The 21,489-nt window shown below is 42.8% G+C and overlaps 2 protein-coding genes across 13 annotated transcripts in view; both read right to left on the bottom strand.

Annotated features, from left to right (window-relative positions):
• USP54 (ubiquitin specific peptidase 54) overlaps positions 1-6,656 on the bottom strand; it is a 130,166-nt gene extending 123,510 nt beyond the window's left edge. For 7 of the 11 annotated variants that reach the window (XR_011253018.1, XM_069572082.1, XM_069572084.1 and 4 more), the window contains exons 1-2: positions 6,164-6,293; positions 2,971-3,056 (exon numbers count right to left, since the gene is read on the bottom strand). The gene's annotated coding sequence lies outside the window, so the exon portion shown is untranslated. Of the gene's footprint in view, positions 1-2,970; positions 3,057-4,971; positions 5,087-5,792; positions 6,069-6,163 lie in introns of those variants that run through there. The other 4 variants (XM_069572072.1, XM_069572070.1, XM_069572074.1 and 1 more) reach the window with 4 other exon arrangements.
• Positions 6,657-12,742: 6,086 nt separating this feature from the next.
• On the bottom strand, positions 12,743-20,708 carry MYOZ1 (myozenin 1). 2 transcript variants are annotated; one of them, XM_069572104.1, is made up of 6 exons: positions 20,345-20,708; positions 18,850-18,940; positions 17,764-17,942; positions 15,575-15,845; positions 15,042-15,207; positions 12,743-13,254 (listed from the first exon to the last, which is right to left on the bottom strand). In XM_069572104.1, exons 2-6 carry the CDS (start codon positions 18,920-18,922, stop codon positions 13,023-13,025), a joined length of 921 nt encoding a protein of 306 aa, XP_069428205.1. In that variant the 5' UTR covers positions 18,923-18,940; positions 20,345-20,708; the 3' UTR covers positions 12,743-13,022. The 2 variants fall into 2 exon arrangements, with proteins under 2 accessions (XP_069428205.1, XP_069428206.1); XM_069572105.1 differs by having other exon boundaries at positions 18,850-18,963; positions 20,345-20,707.
• Positions 20,709-21,489: the final 781 nt, after the last annotated feature.

Consider the following 21,489-nt stretch of genomic DNA (forward strand, 5'->3'; position numbering starts at 1 on the left):
GAATCATCTGGAACCACAGTATGAGTATCTGCCTAATTTTCTTTCTTTTTTTTTTCCCATGTTGCTGCCTAATTTTCTATAGCTCCTACCACCTCAACTCCTGCTGCTTTGAGCTTGGAGTTACCACCTTCCTTCAGGTACTGCACATTTGATCACTGTTTCTCAGACTTTAAGGTATTTATGAATCACCTTGGGATTTGGTTAAGATGTAGGTTCTAATTTGGCATTTCTAACATGCTTCAAGGTGCTTCTATATGGTTATAACCCTAGGTTCTTGGTTCTCCTACCCTGTGATTTGAATAGTGTTACTGACAGGTCAGCAGCAAACATTAATTCAGATCTCCTAAATATAATAGTATGATTTTCAGTCATCAAATATTTGTACCATGTAATACAGCTGCACAAAAATATCAATTCTGAGCAGTTGATGTTATTTGATGTGATATACGTTTTTTTGAGCACACTGTTTTACAGAGGCAGCTACGACAATGAGCTAAAGACTACAATTCTAATAACTGAACAACTGGAAAGGAAACCAAGGTTTGCTTTGATTCCAAAGCTCACGTTCTTTCTGCTATGCCAACCTTCTCCTCAATGCTTAACTCAGGAATGTCTACATGTCAGGATTTCCCTTCAGAAGAGAGTCGTGAAGGAACATTGCTCCTGAAAAGTTATTGCTTCTCCCCAGGCATAATAATAATCAGACAAAACAGCTTCTTCCATATGTATGATTAAACATCAGACACCATTAATATTTATACATTCTATTATAGATTTTCAACCCGATCAACTTTATTTAGCTATCCTCTCCCCAACTTTTTGGTTTTGGCCGAGTGGCATGTGAGATCTTAGTTCCTGACCAGGGATTAAAACCATGCCTCCTGCTGTGGAAAGGCAGACTCTTAACCACCGGACTGCTAGAGAAGTCCCAAGAGCCTTCTTAAGCAAGTCCTCAAAATCCAGAGGCCATTATGAAAAAGATGTGACTTGCATTTTTTGTGTAAAATACAAAAAATTTAGTATCTCAATAGGCACTATAGATAATGCAACACACTGGAGAAAATATGCGTAACAGATACTAAAATACAGATCTGCATCTATATAAATATAAAGAGTTCTTAGTTCTTGTTGATCAATAGGTAAAAGAAAACAATCCAATTAAAAAATACATAAAGAACAGAACAAGCAATTTCAAAAGACAGAAATATAAACAGCCCATCAAACAAAAAGATGCTCAAACTAAAAAGTAATCTGAAAACTACAAATTAAAATGTAAAAATCTGCCTTTACATTAGTAAAAATGTACAAGACTGATATCTAGTGTCAGAGGCACTTTCATAAACTGCTGGTGGAATAAAGAATGGCACATAGACTGTCTGAAAGGCAAACTGGCTGTATATTTCAAAACTAAAAACATGTAAACCTTAGCAACAATTCTAGGCACCTATTCTAGAGGCATCATAGAACATTTGCACAAGAGACAAGAATATGGGATGTTCATTTCAGTGTTCCCAATAACTGCAAAAATCTGAGACAACTTAAATGTCTGTAGATAAATAAACAGCTAAATAGATTACTTACATTCAAACTGAAATACAATCAGCTGTTAAAAAGTATGCACTGACAGGATGAGATTTCAAAAGCATATTGCTAACTTTAAAAAAAGCTGCAGAAAAAATACCATTCCACTGACTTTAAAAAGATATATATAGACATAGAAATTATAAATAGAAATTGCATATAATGCATACAAAAAGAACTGGAAAATTCATCAAAGAGGATAGTTCTGGAAGTGGAACCTTTGCCTCTTGGCCTCCACATAAAGTCATTATTTTTAAAGAATGTACTTTTTTTCTCTTCCTTCAAATTAAGTATATAGTTTAAACATCTGTAAGATTTTTAAATGTTTTAAAAAAGACAAACAAGGTCAACCAAAAAAATGTTTAATTTGTAGTTTTCAGATCACAGGAGTCTGCACATCTTTTTTTTTTTAACTGAAGTAGTTATTTTACAATGGGTGTGCTAATTTCAGCAAAGTGACTCAAATATAGGTAAATAGGCAAGCATATATCAGACTGTTTTTCAGATTATTTTCCATTATAGGTTTTATTCCAAGATTTTGAATATAGTTTCCTGTGCTATACAGTAGGTCCTTGTTTTATCTATTTCATATATAGCAGCATGTATCTGTTAATTCCAAACTCCCTCCACTCTGCCTTCTCCCTTTGATAGTTTTCTATGTCTGGGAGTCTGTTTTTTATTTCTTTATTGGATATTTATATTTCTCTCCGTCAAACTGCTTATTCTACTCTTTGCCTAATTTGTCATCAGTCACTAAGTCGTGTCCGACTCTGCGACCCCACGGACTGCAACACAGCAGGCTTTCTTGTCCTTCACTATCTCCTGGAGTTTGCCTAATAAAAAAATAAATAAATACAGGAAAATGTTCAACCTCACAGGTAATCAATGAGACAGAAATCTAAAGTGAGGTATCACTTTTCACCTACCATGAGAGTAAATCGTTCAATGTCTATTTACTATTGCTAATAGAAATGCTGAGAAAGAAATACTTTTTTCCAGTGGATAAAACCTTTCCAGAGGGTGTGTGTAGAAAAAGTCTCCAGGCTCTCCTGTGATGGGTGGAGTTAAAGAAAAGCTTTTAGATCATCATCCTCCTAACACATCATCAAATGCTTTCAGTTTTCAACCCTTCTGGAGAAGTTCCCTTCTCACCCCTCAAGGCTCCTTCTCATTTCATTATCTTGCTCTAAACCTTTCTTGGAAAAATGTCTCAATGCCTCAAAAATAACTTACATAAAACATAGGCACACAGCCCACTTAGTTAAAAGGTGTTAGAAAACATGAGAATCTCATTCACACCCACGTGCTATTCCAGCTAAAATCTATATAGAGGGACTGATGCAGAAAGTCAACTCAATGGGAAAAAAAAAAAAAAAAACACTGACTCACCTTCAAATCTGCATGTATTTCTTAAAAACACCTGGGACACTGCAGCTGTGTGACTCTGGGCAAGTCATTTAAAAGTTCTCAGTTTCCTCAATATAAAAGGGAGACATAAAATTTTAATTTCAACCAGGAAATCAGACTTCGGACTTTGGAATATAGTTTTAAAAATCTGAAAGCAAATATTTGTGCGTGTGTGTGTGCACGCGCACAAAGTCACTTCAGTCATGTCCGACTCTTGATGACCCTTTGGACTGTAGCCCGCCATGCTCCTCTGTCCAAGGGATTCTTCAGGCAAGGATACTGGAATGTGTTGCCATGAGCTCCTCTAAGGGATCTTCCCAACCCAGGGATCAAACCCACATCTCTTACATTGGCATTGGCAGGCGGGTTCTATAACACTAGCAAAACCTGAAAGCCAATACACCAAAAAAAAAAAAAAGCCCCAAACTGCAGCAGTCTACAAAAATGTTTGCCTAAATCCCTCAGTCTGCTGTAATAACCGTTGCCCTATATATGAATATAGATAACCATTTCCACTGTTAAAATCATCAGTTTCTGGAAGCTTACAGATGTTAACAATTGCTTATTATAACTATTTCCCCAAGCAAAGCTCCCTATACAATTATACACAATATGAATAAGGTAATTTACTCAATTCTCTGTACAATACAAACCTCATATTTAGCATCATGCTAATATTCAAATTAGTTCCCCCATAGTGTAAATATTTGAAGGAGCAAAATCTATGAATAAAGAGAGACTGAATTTTAGTCTTCTGGCCAATTCCATGTTCAATGTCTGGCCCCCCTATCCCCATTCCAAGGCTCCTTTACTGCAAAAAGAAAGGAGCCCTCCTTAGGTTTTCAGTTGCACAGATTTCCAACTCCAGTCCCTAATCTGCCATTTACTAGCTCCGTGATATTAGACAACTGCCTTAATGATTTAAGCTTCAATTTTCTTATCTTTAAAATTGAAGTATTAGTATCAGCTGAGTGTTGTTAAGATAAAATGAGAAAATTGAGGCGGGAAGAGGGGTGGAAAATAAATGAAATGAGATAATGTGCCTAGGACATTAATAATCACTCAAAGAATGTTAGCATTTATGCTTCTTATGACTATTATTGACTTAAGAATGTTCAGTGATGTTTAAGAATACTTTTAAAAGACTATTATATTATGAACTGACCCCTTAATTTTCTCAAGCTTCCATTCTAATTTTATCTCTTCTGAAAAACATAGTATGTTTTATTAATGCATCATAATTTAGAATTTGCTTAATATTTTCTAATTTTTTAACAGTTTTTTCCATTTTATTCTTGTCAACTAAGTACTCCCTAGGGCCAGAATTTTGTTTCATAAGCCTGTGTTCACAGATGTATTGTGTTTAGTACATTATAATGATTTGCTACTCTATTTTGCTCTCTGAGCAATTTCAAGGCTAAGGGGAAGGCTTACTTGTATTTGTATCCAGAAGGCTTAGTTATCAAATACAGAGAGGTCTCAATAAATGTTTGTTGAAAGGATAAATGAATGAATTTATCTTTTCCCCCAACCCCTGCAATGCCTTGCACAGTACTCTACACATAATAGGAACTCAGTAAAGCTTCTTAATGGATTCATGGAGAAGTCTTTTGGACTCAACCACATAAAGCTTTATCTTGCCTCAGAAAATCATTTCAACTTTAAAGATTAGCTACTAACATTACAAATTAAGTTTTAATCTAACATATATCAAATAAATAGGTTCAATGACTAACCACAACAAAGCTAGCTCTAGAAGGATTAAAATCCATTATTCTAATTAATGAATTTGTGAACCTCAACATGGAAAAATCCAGTTACATAATCAAAAGAGAGGTTATGCTTTTGCAAATTTAAACGTACCAAAAATAGTGAGAAAAAATTATCAGAAAGCTTGCATGTGTAGATAGAAATGAACAAATTATTTTTCATGCCTGAATTGAAACCACTGTTTTCATTAGAAATAAGAAAACTGGTCCAAACCTGTCTCTAGAAAATACTCCTTGAGACTCAGTGTAAATGCTTTGCCCTCGCAGTGATGTAACTCCTAGAAGACTCCTTTTATTTCCAGACTGACAGATATTCAAAACTCTGTCTCCTAAAATAAAAATTCGTTCATTTCTTAAAAGGCAAAGAACCTCAACAGACACAAGGTTTTATATTCAAGTAACTAAAACTATCCCTAGTGCTCAGCCTGGTGCTTCCGCAACAGACACATTTTCTTAGTTTTTAAATCATATTCATGGAAGGTTTAAAAGTCGTACTACACATTCTTTCACTGTATGATCTAAACTGAGTTTACACCGCATATATAATTTCATAAGTACACCGTAAAGAAATTCTACACTTGAATGAATCAGGAAAGAAACGTGAGCTTTGCACACACCCCCTTCTTCCAACTCAATACGCACATCTTAGTTTTTTTTCTCAAGAATTTCTCTCTCCCGCCCCCATCCCACACGTTATTTCAGAGCAGGAATCATTCATTACCCCATTCATAGTCTCTCCACCGAAAGAACCTTTCCAACTAATACTATTTCACCCGGACCCTCCATTCACATCTCAGAGCCCGTGGGGGATTTCTTTGGAAGGGGCGGGGGGCGGTGAAGTTCCGGGACGCCACCATTCCCGCCAAGCCCTTTAAGGAACCAGGTCTTAGCGCGCAGTCCCGGACTAGTCTCAGGCGGACCCCAGTAAACTGCGAAGGTCTGACACCGCACCCCCCGCTCCACCCCCGCCCCCCGCCCCATCTCCGCCAGGGCAAAGCAAACCGGGCCCAATCTCTGGGCTCCCATTCAACATACCCTCCTCCTCGCTGTACCCCATTTCTTCCCACTTATTCCTCGGCGTAGCCCGGTCTCTTTTTCCAATTCTGACTCCCCATAACCATCTTGCTCCCAACACACACACCCTCCTATACTCCTGCCCCTGCCCCTTGAACCCTTCTACACCCGGGTTCCTCCCCCTTGGACCTCGCGGCAGCTCCAGCCCTTCCCGCGTGCCCTGGTGCAGACCGGCGCCCTGTCCTTATAACCACTGGACCTGGCTCCCACCCAACACGTCACACGACGGCCCATTTCTCCCGCGACCCGACCTTCCCCACCCCCTCCCTAGGCGCTACCCCCCCAGCACCCTGTTACCTCCGGCCCCGCCCCCCTGAGGGTGTCGCACTCACCACTTCTGCCGCCGCATCCTTAACCGCCGCGGCTGCTATAGCTACAGGGAGCCAAGGCAACCAGCTCTCGCGACAGTTTCCACAGCTACGGCGAGAACAGCCGGGAAGAGCCTCTCGCAAGAAAGTAAATGAGTCAGGCTCGAGACGGCTAAGTATATCTCGCGATAGTGTTGTGTAAAATGGCGGCTGTAAGGCGCTTCGGGGGTGGCCCGGAAAGGTTTGGAGGTGGGCGAGGGCGGGGAAGGATCTTGAACTGGCGGGAGAGTCGGAAAACTATTGTAGGTAGAACGCAGGAACGGTCCCATCTGAGGAAAGTTAGTGTGGCGAACCCTACACTGGAATAACTTTAGGGATGTGGCCGTCATTTCCCAGTGCCTCAGACTTGGAACAGTGTCACCTTTAACTGAAGTTCCGTCTTCCTGGTGTTTTCTTTTTGCGTGCCCAGTAGAGACGGAGCGAGCAAGCCAGAAATTGACCTTTCCATATCTTCGTTAACCTTTCTTCAGGAAATTCATCCGTTCTTCCCCTACCCTGGTTTGTGAAGGACATTTGACTTAACAGAAATGTTTATGTTTATATACTGGCGCCCCGCCCCCATCAATTCTCCCTACCAAAATAGGAAATAAAAGTTTGTTTTTGTTGTTTTTAATCGAGCATAAGCACAGGTGTTTGGATGCGGAAGGGGGCCGCGTTGGTGTGTGATCTGAACTTTGCAGTTGCCACCCTGTGGGCACATCCTTAGTTGATAACTCTCAACAACAGTTTTAACGGCTTTCTCTCCTGGTGGCTCAGACGGTAAAGCGTCTGCCTGCAATAGGGGAGACCCGGGTTCGATCTCTGGGTCAGGAAGATTCTCTGGAGAAGGAAATGGCAACTCACTCCAGTACCCTTGCCTGGAAAATCCCATGGATGGAGGAGCCTGATATGCTACACTCCATGGGGTCGCAAAAAGTCGGACACGACTGAGCGACTTCACTTTCCTTTCCTTTCTCTACTCTCAGAAAGCTGTAAATGCAGACTGAGTAGGATCTGGAACAGAAGATGAATATATAAAGAACGTTGTTCAGTGAGAATAAAAGTAATAAATGGAGAATTCATTTTCTTCTCTCCAAGCCCCTGAATAGCTCTCATAATCTAGACCAGTGCTGTCCAGTAGAAACATACTGTGAGCCATAACATGCAATTTAAAATTTGTAGTAGCCACATTTTTTGAAAAGAAAAGTGAAATTTAGTAATCCACATAATCCAACATATTCAAAATATTTTGACATGTAATCAGTATTTTGAAATTTCTAAAAATACTTATTTTGGGCTGCATCGGTTCTTAGTTGCAGCACATAGGATCTTCCTTGCAGCATGCAGGATTTTTTGTTGTGATGTGCAGATTCTTTGTCTCAGGGCCTGGGCTTCTCTTTATTTGTGGTGCTGCCCGGGTACAGAAGCACACAGGCTCAGTAGTTGCCTGTGGACAAGCTTAGTAGTTTCAGCATGAGGGATTGTCTCTAGTTGTGGCCCACCAGCTCCAGAGCAAGTGGGCTCCGTAGTCCTGCAGCATGTGGGATCTTAGGTCCCCAACTAGGGATCCAACTGGAGTCCCCTACAGTGGAAGAAGTTTCTATTGGAAAGCCCTAGACCCTGTACTAGATAATGAATTATCTGAGTGACTTTAGGAGCACAGTATTAAGGGCATGTGTTTTATGTAAAAGAACCCTTGAAGTTGCTAACTCAAATGACTGCAGAGCCTAGGTGACTGACAATAAAAGATGACCTGGTGTAAAACATAAGGTGGTAGTGGAGGCTAGGGCCCACTAAAGAGTACAAGCTTCTATTTGAAAGGGAGGTTTCCTGAAGCCATATGGAAAACAACATGGAAATTCCTCAAAAAATTAAAAATAGACCTAATATATGATCCAACAATTCCACTCCTGGGAATTTATCTGAAGAAAATGAAAATGCTAACTAGAAAAGATATATGTACCCCTATGTTCTTGCCAGCACTATTTACAGTAGTTAAAATTTAAAGCAACCAAAGTTCCCATCAATAGATGAATGGATAAAGAATGTGATACATAAATATTATATATATAATGTATATATAATGGAATATTATTCAGACATAAAAAAAATTGAGATCTTGTAATTTGTAACAACTTGGATAGACCCAGAAGGCATTACACTAAGTGAAATAAGTCAGACAGACAAATACGGTATGATTTCACTTACATGTGAAGTCTAAAAAACAACAAATGAGCAAACATAAACTAGAAACAATTACAGGTACAGAGAAAAAAACAGATGGTTGCCTGACAGAAGGGTAGTGGGGAGAAGAAAGACAGGTGAGGGAGACTAAGGTACAAACTTCCAGTTGCAAAATAAATGTCACTGGTATGAAATGTACAACACAGGGAATATAGTCAATATCTTTTTGTGGTGACTTCGTAACTAGACTTATTGTAGTGATAATTTTGAAATGTATAGAAATATCAAATTACTATGTTGTGTAACAGAAACTATAGTCTTATAGGTTAATTATACTTCAAAGATAAACTCATAGAAAAAGAGATCAGATTTGTAGTTACCAGAGGTGGGGAGTTGACAGAAGTGGGGAACTGGATGAAGGTAATCAAAAGGTACAGACTCCCAGATGTAAGAGGAATATATGCAACCTGATAAGTGATTAACACTGATGTATGTTATATATGGAAATGATTAAGAGAACAAATCCTATCAGTTCTCAAAAGAAAAAAATTTTTAATAAAAATAAAGGAGTTCAAAACTCTCTGAGTTTTAAAACACAATGATGGCAAGCAGAAGATTTCTATAAGCAATATGGACAGCTAGATCTACCAGAATGTGGCCTCTGTGAGCTGTGGCATTCATATGAATGAAACATTTTTGAAGAAAAGATGTTTTAACACACTGATGTCCGGGCAAAGGGATAGTGAAACCAAAATTGAGGATTTGACTAGATTTCTGGCTAGATCCAAGTGTGCACTTTAATACATTAAACCACCACTACAACTTCTAGTAATAATTTGATTTCTATATAGACTTTTCTACTAGGAAGATGGCAAATAGATGGGGAAACAGTGGAAACAGTGACAGACTTTATTTTGGGGGGCTCCAAAATCACGGCAGATGGTGATTGCAGCCATGAAATTAAGACACTTACTCCTTGGAAGGAAAGTTATAACCAACCTAGACAGCATATTAAAAAGCAGAGACATTACTTTGCTAGCAGAGGTCCGTCTAGGCAAGGCTATGGTTTTTCCAGTAGTCATATGGATGTGAGAGTTGGAATATAAAGAAAGCTGAGCACCAAAGAATTGATGCTTTTGAACTGTGGTGTTAGAGAAGACTCCTGAGAGTTCCTTGGACTGCAAGGAGATCCAACCAGTCCATCCTAAAGGAGATCAGTCCTGAGTGTTCATTGGAAGGACTGATGTTGAAGCTGAAACTTCAATACTTTGGCCACCTGATGTGAAGAGCTGATTCATTTGAAAAGAGCCTGATGCTAGGAAAGATTGAAGGCAGGAGAAGGGGACGACAGAGGATGAAATGGTTGGATGGCACTGACTCAGTGGAGATGAGTCTGAGTAAACTCTGGGAGTTGGTGATGTACAGGGAGGTCTGGCGGGCTGTGATCCATGAGGTCGCAAAGAGTCAGACACGACTGAGCAACTGAACTAAACTGAACTGAACTAAGAAGATAATGCCTCAACCAACCTGGGCTCCCTGTAAATTACTAGATTTACATCAATATTTCAAATATTCTGAGATTGGAAAAATTAAATTTTTAGGTTTTCAGAGCTGTGGACTATTAGGCCTGGGCATTTTTTTTTTTTTACCTCAACTTTAAGGATAGGCATTTAATAATTATTTTACAGTCTCTTTGTCACCTGAAAGTTCCTATTTGCTTTGGTATCTCTGATGCCTGATAATAGTACCTGGTATATAGTAGGCATTCAAGAAACATCTGCTGAAGTAATTAGTCCTTAACTTTGGGGGAGGGCTCACAGACTTCTTTAAAAAATGTTTTTATTTTAAAATTTATTTATTGGCTGTGCGAGGTCTTAGTTGTGGTATGTGGGGTCTAGTTCCCTGACCAGAGATTGAACCTGGGCCCCCTGCATTGGAAGTGCAGAGTGTTAGCCACTGGACCACCAGGAAAGTCCTTTACAGACTTTTAAACATGAGAATCTGATAAAAGTTATGAATCTTTATTCAGGTCCTGTCTGTGTCCTGCCCATATTCCCTCAGCCTATCCTAGAGTTCACGAAAGCTTTGGCAGACAAATGCTATACAAGCCCATAGCTTTCTACTTTAAACACCTGAGTATTCTCCTTGCCTGGAAATGTCAGCAGACTTAACATTCCCCATAGCAATCTATAACCAATGAGAGATGGGATTTGATAGCGAAATATTCCAATTCTACCCCTCCTCAGTGAGGCAGTTCTAAAGTATGTTTTACTATAGTGTTTCTCAAAATTTACTAACACATAAAAATCACCCGGAGAGATTAATAAGACATAAATTCTGACATTTCCATATTTTTTGGCCAGAGTTTGCAGGATCTTAGTTACCCAACCAGGGATCAAACCCAGGTCCCTGGCAGTGAAAGCATCAAATCTTAACCACTGGACAGCCAGGGAATTCCCTTGAATTTGTGATTTTAATCAAACTTCTAGGAGAAAATGATACTGCCAGACCATGGACCACACTTTCACATTTTTTCTCAGAGTTGCCAGTGAGAATCAGCCCCATTTGCCCAAAAGATATTTATTGGCCTTCTTCTCACTCCCTTACACTGCTTAGATTCTTGGATCACCTCTCAAATTTACTGCTGCTGCTGCTAAGTCGCTTCAGTCGTGTCCGCCTCTGTGCGACCCCATAGACTGCAGCCCACTAGGCTCCTCCATCCATGGGATTTTCCAGCCAAGAGTACTGGAGTGGGGTGCCATTGCCTTCTCCGCCCAAATTTACTACTTGCATCCAAATCTTTGTTTCAGGGTCTACTGGGGGGAAATCCAAACTATGACAACTGTTCTTAGAAAAATGCATATAGAAATAGTTTTGTGTATTACTTAGAAGTATGGCTTCCCTTGTGGCTCAGCTGGTAAAGAATTGCCTGCAATGCGGGAGACCTGGCTTTGATCCCTGGGTTGGGAAGGTCCCCTGGAGAAAGGAAAGGCTACCCACTCCAGTATTCTGGCCTGGAGAATTCCGTGGACTCTATAGCCCATGGGGTGGCAGAGTCGGACACAACTAAGCAACTTTCACTTTCACTTCACTTTAGAAGTATGAATCCTCTGAAATTTATTTAGGTGGTAAAGGAAAGTGACCAGAGTAAATATCATGTGACTCTAGGCCATGAAAACTGAATGAGTCTAGGCAGAGTCTAGGAACTTACTATAATAGCTCATGGAATGAACTGAATTCAGCCAGCTCTCCTTAGAAGTTACTTCCCCAGATCCTAGTATGTCATCTCTTTATTTTTCCTGGTCTGCATCAAACTCTTATTTTGTGAAACATAAGAGTAAATCTGGGACTCTCAAGAAAACCCATGCTAGCTTCCCTGGTGGTCCAGTGGTTAAGAATCTGCCTTGCAATGCAAGGGACACCAGTTCGAGCCCTGGTTTGGGAAGATACCACATGCCAGGGAGTACCACAACTGCTGAGCCAGTGCCCTAGAGCCCTCGAGCCACAACTCCAGAGTCCCTGCGCTGCAACTACTGAAGCCCAAGTGCCTAGAGCCTGAGTTCTGCAACAGAAACCACCTCAATTAGAAGCCCACACACAGCAATTAAGAATAGTCCCCGCTTGCTGCAACTAGAGAAAGCCCAAGTATAGCAACAATGACCCACCACAGTCTAAAAAATAATAGTAATAAATAAATCTTTAAAAAAACTTGAAAGAAGTTTTTGCTTGAAGTCAATAAAAAGAGTATTGTTACTCATTCCTATTGGACGTTGATGGTTTCTTCCCAATCATAGTGCTTTCTGGACACAATTGCAGTTGCCCTATGACCCTTAGATCTTTTCTTGATGTTTTCACACAAAGCCAGGCATACCATAACTGCAGCTGGTTTCTCCTACTTCCTTCTCAATTCCAACATGGCTCCCTATTCTACTCCATCCTTTCAGGAATTTGTAACCTTTGACAGATACTCCTAAGCTCACCCTGGTGTCATCTGGAAGTCTTATGGCATGCTCCCATTCTGTGATAATTGAATAATCTTGATTATCCCAATTTCTAATCAGCTACATAAAGAGAATTAACACCAGGGTCACCAATGCCTAATTTCCTAAACACAGCACACAATTACTTCTTAGCTTTGCCCACACAGGGGCCAGCACATGTGTTTGTGCTGATTGTCTTATGTACTACTGAATAAGTATGTCTTTGTATATACCTATGAATGTGGTTTGGTGGGTGTGGATATGAGTGTGGGTATGTAATCAGAATTCAGGTCTAGTCTTGAAGTCTGAATAATGAATGTATGGTATTTTACTTTAATTAGTCCCTGTGCATTCTTAGCCTCAGTTTTTGTCTACCCTCAAATATCAGAGGAAGAATGAGTTCATTTCCTTGAAGTTTATTAACTGTTACTGAAGGCAGAGCAAATTCCATAAAAGAGCAGGTTCCATACAGAGCAGTAGAAGGGGAGCTCTGAGTTGGTATGAAAAAATGCTTGGAGTGGGGACTTCGAGTGAAAGGTGAAAAGAAAGATCTTTCCTTGCTTTTTCCCTCCATTCCCACAAGGATCCTGGATTTTCAGAGGGGGTATCCTGCTCAGTATTCCCTCTACAAAATGGAACCAGAGAGGGGAAACTTGATACAAAGTAGAGGCGGAAACACCTCACAGCTCCTCTGTTTCTCCATCCAAGGGGATGCTAATATCCACATTGTAGTCTACAGGCTCCCCGGAGCTCAGCCAGGGAATAGGGGTTCGATTGAAAGAAGGCCTGTTGGAGAGGTTCTGGTTGTAGAGAACTAAGGGTTCGCTCAGCAAGGGCCCCAGGTCAAACTTGGGCATCTGGAAGGTCATGCGTTTGGAGGCCTTCTCATATCCACCATAAGGCATTGCTGTCCTGAAAAGGAGAAACATGATTTCATTAAAAACCAGAACAAAAGAAAAAGAGGGGTTTTTTTTGTCAGTGAAATGTTACCCTGTTTGGAGGATGGAGAAGTCTGTGAATTCTAGTTTAAGATCATTTCTGCACTGCTTTTTCTTCTTCTCCCTTAGTAATCCATCCTGCCTTCTGGTTTGCTTGTTTCCCCAAGGCTAATAAAGAAAAAGTAGTCTAGAGGGTACTAAATAGTCTCATGGATAGCTGTGATCCAAACCAGTCAAATTTCAGAGAAATTGACAACAAACGCTACAGGCCCAAGGGTCTGAGATCACCTTAAATTATAATGTAGAGACCTCCCTCAAAACCCCTACCCCACCTCCAGTGGATAATGTGTGCCCTAAATGAGAAGAATTAACATTTCCTCAAGAATCCAGGCACCTCAGGACCAAAGGGCTTCCCTGGTAGCTCAGCTGGTAAAGAATCCGCCTGCAGTGCATGAGACCCTGGTTTGATTCCTGGGTCGGGAAGATCCACTGGAGAAGGGATAGGCTACCCACTCCAGTATTCTGGCCTGGAGAATTCCATGGACTGTATAGTCCATGGGGTCCCAAAGAGTCAGACATGACTGAGCAACTTTTACTCACTCACTCTCTTAGGAGCAAAAGCATTTCTCTAGTGCTTCCCTGTCCTGTTTTCACACAGTCTAGAGAAGCCTGGAGAAGGCGATGACACCCCACTCCAGTACTCTTGCCTGGAAAATCCCACAGACGGAGGAGCCTGGTAGGCTGCAGTCCATGAGATCGCTAAGAGCTGGACAGGACTGAGCAACTTCACTTTCACTTTTCACATTCATGCATTGGAGAAGGAAATGGCAACCCACGCCAGTATTCTTGCCTGGAGAATCCCAGGGACGGGGGAGCCTGGTAGGCTGCCACCTATGGGGTTGCACCGAGTCGGACATGACTGAAGCGACAGCAACAGCAGCAGCAGCAGAGAAGCTTAGCTCCAAAACGATAAAGCCTATTTGAGCCTTATAAAGTAGGGTATGGGGCCTCCCTGGTGACTCAGACTGTAAAGAATCTGCCTGTAATGTAGGAGACCTGGGTTTGATCCCCAGATGGAGAAGATTCCCTGGACTAGGTGGACTAGGGAACAGCAACCCGCTCCAGTATTCTTGCCTGGAGAATTCCATGGACAGAGGAGCATGGTGGGCTACAGTCCATGGAGTCACAAAGAGTCAGACACAACTAATTAACACTCATTTCACGTTTTATTTCAAAGTAGGGAATAAAGAAACAGAATCTTCAATAATATTATAATAACTGTGTGGTATGTAATCTATAAAAATACTGTGTCACTGTTGTACACCTGAAAACAATATAATGTAAGTCAACTATACTTCAATGAAAAAAGAAAAGAGAAATAGAATTCTACTATAAGGACAGTAATGAAAATTATAACTTTGAATGAAGGGACCCCCCCCCAAGAGGCCTTTACATGTGTGTAATGTATTATTCCCATTTCACAGTCAAGGCAACCAAGGTTCAGAAGTAGGGTTACTTTCCTACACAGCTAATAACAATGAACCAAAATTCAGATCCTGCCTCCGAGCGAATCTTTCCTTCATCGTACCATGCTGTTTCTCTGAGCTGGAGTAAAAAGGGCAAGAGCCTTCAATTAGGGCCCCCACATTACTCCTACGCCTCCTCAGTCTCCTGAAACATCTGAACCAAAGTCTCCATTCCAACTAAGGACATGTTGCCATACACTGGAATGCATCAGGTTCCTTTCTCACCCCCCCTTACCTGTTGAAGGACTTATACTTAGGGAGTTCAGCTTTGGCCCCATAGGCCAGCAGGTCGATGCCAAGTTCCACTTTCTGTTGGGGGTCAACCCCCATGGCTTTCTCCCATGGGGAAATATAGGTCTTAAACACAGTGACATGTTTTCCTTCTCCACCTGCCTGGTTGTCTGGCAGCCGAGGGAGAGAAATAATAGTCAAATGATAGCAGTTAGGAGGAAATGGAAATTAGTCTAGAGCTCTGGACTAGAGAAGTCGCTAGGGGCTGGGGACCAAAGGTAAAACATGCTAGTAATTGTTTATGGTTTGCGAAACTATGATAGCCTGGAGTCAGATATGTGATGAATGAGAGAAAGGTGACTGAGAGATAGGACTTCTGGGTGGAATAGACATGTCTCTATATCCTTCTGGACCCAGAAGACCCATCAAGATATCTCAGCAGGCCTTTCCTGTATCCAACACCCAGTCCAGGCCTCATTCCTAGGGATTTCTCTGCTTTAGGGACCAGACATTTGACTCTTGGGTAAGGATACTTACCTGTTCCTGTCTCACCAACCCCTGCTGTGCCAGCAGCACCTCCTCTGCCCGCATGGCCCCCAAGACCACCTGCACCCCCAGATCCAGGGCCAGAGCCAGACCCAGAGCCAGACCCAGAGCCCTGACGATGGTGTTGCTGGTCAGAGCCATACTGCCCGGCAGAGCCACTTCTCCCTGCCTGGCCTCTGACACTGCTCTTGCTGTAGGAGAATCCCTGGCCAGCTGTCCCCAGCTGTCCCCCCACTGTGGGAATGAACTTCTGGAAGTGATCCTGAAAAGAGAGGACAGAGTGAGGGGAAGGTTAGCAATGGGCACAGGGAATACCATAGCAAGTATGAACTGATCAGAGACAATGGCCAACTCAAAGACCCTGAATCCTCTGAGACTTCCCCATCCACTAGATGTTAGTGGATAAACCTGACTGAGAGAAATTAAACTCTCCTTAAGGGATACAACCCCATTGGCTCAGTTCTTCGAATTACATCTAGGATAGAGGCAAGTTTTTGTCCAAACTCCCCTTTCCCATCCTTACCAATGCAAAAAGGATCAAGACTTCTGTTCCACTAAAATTTGAGAGATTGGGTTTGGCATGGAGAACCCAGCCTTAATTTGAGGAACTAAGGAGATCTCTGCCTCTCTCCCACCATCTTGTCTAACAGATAAAAAGTGTGTCTCTTCCTCTCCCTTCCTCCTTTCGTTGCATAGGGAACCAGGACTTCCTGACGGTGAAACTGTAGCAGGTAGGGGGAAGGGTGGCCCAAAGGGCAACACTGGAGTCATCCCCAAAGCCTAAAAATAACCCTGCCAACTCCTTCAGGAGGCTCTCCTGGCCACCCACCACGCACACCCCCACGCTCCACCCAGTGTAACCAGACACAGGCAGGGAGGAGGGCTTTTGGCCTCCTAAAGTTAGATATGGCCGGCTCAGCAATTTTGTTCTGCTCATACATATGGGCCAATGGCAGACACTCCTGCCCCTGGCCCCATGTAGGCATCTATTTTCACCCTTCCCTGGCTGCTTGGGAAAGATGGAGGGGGAAGAAAGGAAATGGAGACGATCCCCTCCTCCTCAGCTGTAACATCTTGTGCCTGGCCCCTCTCCAATCCCTACTTCTCTTTGGAGAATGACCCTGACTAAGGGATGTTGGGCGTTAATGGATGGTTTCAGTCCTTGCATCTATGGCCCTTAGACTGACCCTTAAATAAAAGAATGGCTCAAGAAGAGATGGCTATAAAAATTCACTTACCTCTTTCTAGGGTTGCGAGATTTTTGCACACACAAAAAAATCACAGGACACCAGTTAAATTTGAATTTCAGATACACAACAATAGTTTTTTAGTACAAATATGCCTACATATTCATGGGACATATTTAGATATAAGAAAGTATCCATCGTGTATCTGAAATTCAAATTTAACTGGGTATCCTGTATTTTCTAATTTAATTTTTATGTCCCAAATATTTCATGGGACACACTTATACTAAAAAATTATTGTGTATCTGAAATTCAAATTTAAATTATCTTTAATTTTTGTTTCTTTTTCGACTGTGCTGCATGGCTTGTGGGATCTTAATTCCCCAACCAGGAAGAGAATCCAGGCTCCTGGCAGTGAGAGCACCAAGTCCTAACTACTAGACCACCAGGGAATTCCCTAAGTGTCTTCAATTAAGAAAAAAGAAAGTTACATCCCAAATATTGTGTGAGATATACTTTACAAAAAAACTATTTGTGTGTATCTCAACTTTATTTTTGTAACTGAAGTAGAGTTGATTTATGTATAGATTATACACCATTTAAAGGCATTATAAAATATTGGCTTTATTTCTGGTGCTGTAAATATATCTCTATAGCTTGTTTAGTGTGTATCTCAAATTTAAAACATAGGACTGGGCATCCTGTGCTTTATCTGGCAATCCTATCTTTAATACTTAACCATACTGGGGAGGAATTTTCTCTCTGAAGGTGTGGTACTCCTCACCCTGCTTCACCAGCTCTAAGATACAAATTTAGTTTCGGGGTGGATCGTAATTCACCCTGCATCTATTGGAGGCATGCTATATCTGAGGGGTTAATGAGTTTATAAATTTGCAGGGAGGGGAGGTTGATAATATTTTGGAAACTCTGGGCCTGCCAAGAAACTGTCAGAAGAAGCACTAGGCTTCAAGAGTTGTAGAGTTCTAAACTCACCATTGAGCTGTCAGAGAAGACATCAGGGTGGTTTTCATAGATAAACTTCTCCACACGCAACTGCCTCAGTTTGAACATCTTGGAGCCCCGGTTAGTGAGCAGCGAAAGCTCCTCCAACATCACGTCTCTTGGGACACTGATCTTCTTGCCCAGGTTCAGGCCTGAACTCTCTTGTCGACCTTTCAGGGAGGTGGGGAGGCAGAGACAAGGGAAGAGGAAAGTGGGGTTTGCTAGTTCCAAATGCAGCTGCCATCCGCAACTAAGCGTGTGTGTGTGTCCCAGTGGAGGTCACTGAGGGAAGCAGATGCTGTCTCTGATGTCTGGTTAAATTCTGTCTAGTCTATGAGGGATTTTGATTTCCTGGGTTTGGAGTTGGAGAGAACGCATGGGAAATGGGGTGTAGAGGGGAAGACAGAGGGAATACTAAAGTGGCGTGGAGAGGGTACATGGCGTAACAGAGGTATGGGGTACAAGGCAAAAGAGTAAAGAAACATCATAGGTGGAGAACATTGGGGAAGCCTAGCATGGGGGGAGGCCCAAAGGCCACCTCTAAATATAGACTCCTGTCTCAACTTCTTTCCCTTCTCTTCTTCTCATAAACTCTGGCTGCAAACAGCCTCTCGGTATTAGGAAAGCTCGTCTACCCCCAGGAAAAATGCTCAAGGAATTTTCCGTTTTAAGTGCTCAGACAAAGCTCCTTCGTTCTGGGGAAAGAAGTAAGGAAATTAAGCTCTTATTGAGACCTTACTCTGTGCCAGTCTGCAGCATATATGTTTTCTCCTCAAACACACCTCATTGACCTGTGGGTCCTGTTGTCTTGGACCTGCGCTGGGTAATATGGCAGGGATATTACTGTCTCAGATTACAAGGTGAAAAGGGTGGAAGGGGGAGTAGTCAGTGTTGAATTCTTTCTTGTTCTCCGCCCCCCACCACCCCTGTAAACCCCACCACCACCCCAAATTCCTCGTGTCTCTTCATATCTCTTCACCTTAAGACATATACAACCTTATGATGTTTCTGGAACTCTTGGGCCAGAGATACTCTTACTAAGAAGTCCCATGCTAGGTAGGTGCGAACATGCCATACCTCCAGTGAGTTCCATGATCAGCTTGCTGGATTTCCTCTTCTTATTGGGGGCTGGGGTCCCTGAGAGCGGCATTGTGTTGGTGGATGGAGCCTGGACAGGGTGGGAGGGGGAAGCTGAAGGATGGACAGGGTCTAGAGTGAGTGTCCCCAGTAGGTACTGCTTAAAGACTTGCAGGAAAAACACTTCATTAGATTTTTCAGAGGTAAAGGCTTCCCTGGTAGCTCAGACAGTAAACAGTCTGCCTGCAATGCAGGAGACCTGGGTTTGATCCCTGGGTCAGGAAGATCCTCTGGAGAAGGAAATGGCAACCCACTCTAGTATTCTTGCCTGGAAAATCACATGGACCATGGACGGAGGAGCCTGGCGTGCAACACCCCATGGAGTTGCAGAGTCTGACACGACCGAGCGACTCACAAACACACACAAAAGGTGAAAACCCATTGCTTTATGGCTTCTCTTCTTAGGAAGCAGAGCAGAAAGTATAGATATACCCCCTGTTCCTACCTTCTACCAACCTCTCTATTCAGCTGTTTTACACAGAGATGGTGCAGAGTTTAGGAATACAACGTTATGTTGGGAATAAAACAAACAAATTACAGGTAGGGCAATGCACCCAGATTTCATTGGTTTGGCATGATATGAAGTTTTTATTTGCATGGGTCTCTCAGTTTGGAGCTGTCATTCCAAGCTCTAGTCTCTCAGTTTTCCCCCAAGCCCCAGGGCAGGGGTGGGGAGGTGGGGGTGGAGCAGAAAAAATGTTCTGCCAGCATTGAGGAGACCCAGCCAAAAACATTCTCCATAGGATGAAGAGGTTATTGCTCCTCCCTTGGGCCAGCTGGATCATGGCCTGGGAGGTCACAGCACTGCTTCTGCTCTCTCAGTCACTGCCCCCTGCCCTCCCCAGCCCTGACTGGACCCTAGAACCAGAGTGCAGAGGGAGGTCAGGGGACATTTGAACCTTGATGCATATCAATTCAGCAATATCACAGCAGCACAAAATTCAGGGAGGACAGAAACATACTCATAGGACCTGGCAGTAGATGGGGACAAGCTGGAAAAAGATACAAATTCCAGCCCCTCCTTCACAGAAGCTGGGTCTCAGCAAAATGCTGTCTTCTACTGAGTCCTATCTCACAACACACCTGCAATTCTACTTGCTTAGTGGGGTCTGCTGCAGCTGGAGCCCAGGAACTGCTAAATGGACTTTCCCTGTACCCCTCTCAGCCCCAACTAGGTTCTTATTTTCCACCCAGCCTCTCAGTCTCCACCCCTCTGCCCGTTTCTTCAGTGTCTCCCCCAACATCTCAGTCCCCCCACCCTCTGGAGTCCTTCTCCCACCAACTCTCTGTGGCCCCCCTCAACTGGACAACTGGGGAATAAGTATAGATGGAGGAAGGGGGCAGCTCCCCTGGGATCAAGGGTCACTGTTACAGACACAGACACAGCAGTGACAGAAGGCGCTCCAGCCCCTTGGGCCATCAGCTGGAGACTTACCGGCTGCTCAGGCGGTGGTCAGCTCTCCCTGGGGTCCAGCAGCTCTGGAGGACTGAGCTGCTGTGACTAGAGAACCCGAGCTAGGCAGGCGTGGGGGCAGCACTGGCAGTGGGGGAGGGAGCATGGTTATTAATAGAGATGATGAGCGCAAGCAGCTCAAATGGCACAGGGGGTACTGAGACCCTGGAACCAAGATCCCGCCCTCCTTGCCCAGAGGCTCGGGAAGGGTAGGAAAAGCCTTTGGAATTCTCCCACTAAGCTGTCTGAGCCAAGGATCACTCTGCCCAGGGACTCCCCTTCCTTGGCACCTAGAGGCTCAGATCCAGAGAAGCACTCAGGGAGAAACTGAAAACTGAGAGGGAGAGAGGAAGCAGGCAGCAAGTGGTGGACAGGAATTCGGAGTGGGAGAGTGAGAACCAGAACGTGTCTGGAGAGCCATGCAGAGCCAATGTAGGCCGGGGCTTGAGGGACATGTGGGTGGGAAGGCTTAAGATGCTATGTCTGGAGAAGGGAATTTCTTTTTCTTTTTTTTGTTTTTCTCAGTTCAAGCCTTAATTTTTTTTTTCAGGTTTAGTTTTTTATTTTTTAAATTTTAAAATCTTTAATTCTTACATGCGTTCCCAAACATGAACCCCCCTCCCACCTCCCTCCCCACAACATCTCTCTGGGTCATCCCCATGCACCAGCCCCAAGCATGCTGCACCCTGCGTCAGACATAGACTGGCGATTCAATTCTTACATGATAGTATACATGTTAGAATTCCCATTCTCCCAAATCATCCCACCCTCTCCCTCTCCCTCTGAGTCCAAAAGTCCGTTATACACATCTGTGTCTTTTTTCCTGTCTTGCATACAGGGTCGTCATTGCCATCTTCCTAAATTCCATATATATGTGTTAGTATACTGTATTGGTGTTTTTCTTTCTGGCTTACTTCACTCTGTATAATCGGCTCCAGTTTCATCCATCTCATCAGAACTGATTCAAATGAGTTCTTTTTAACGGCTGAGTAATACTCCATTGTGTATATGTACCACAGCTTTCTTATCCATTCATCTGCTGATGGACATCTAGGTTGTTTCCATGTCCTGGCTATTATAAACAGTGCTGCGATGAACATTGGGGTACATGCGTCTCTTTCAATTCT

Source organism: Ovis canadensis, chromosome 25 (genome assembly GCF_042477335.2).
Source record: "Ovis canadensis isolate MfBH-ARS-UI-01 breed Bighorn chromosome 25, ARS-UI_OviCan_v2, whole genome shotgun sequence".
In the NCBI taxonomy this organism is placed as follows: domain Eukaryota; kingdom Metazoa; phylum Chordata; class Mammalia; order Artiodactyla; family Bovidae; genus Ovis; species Ovis canadensis.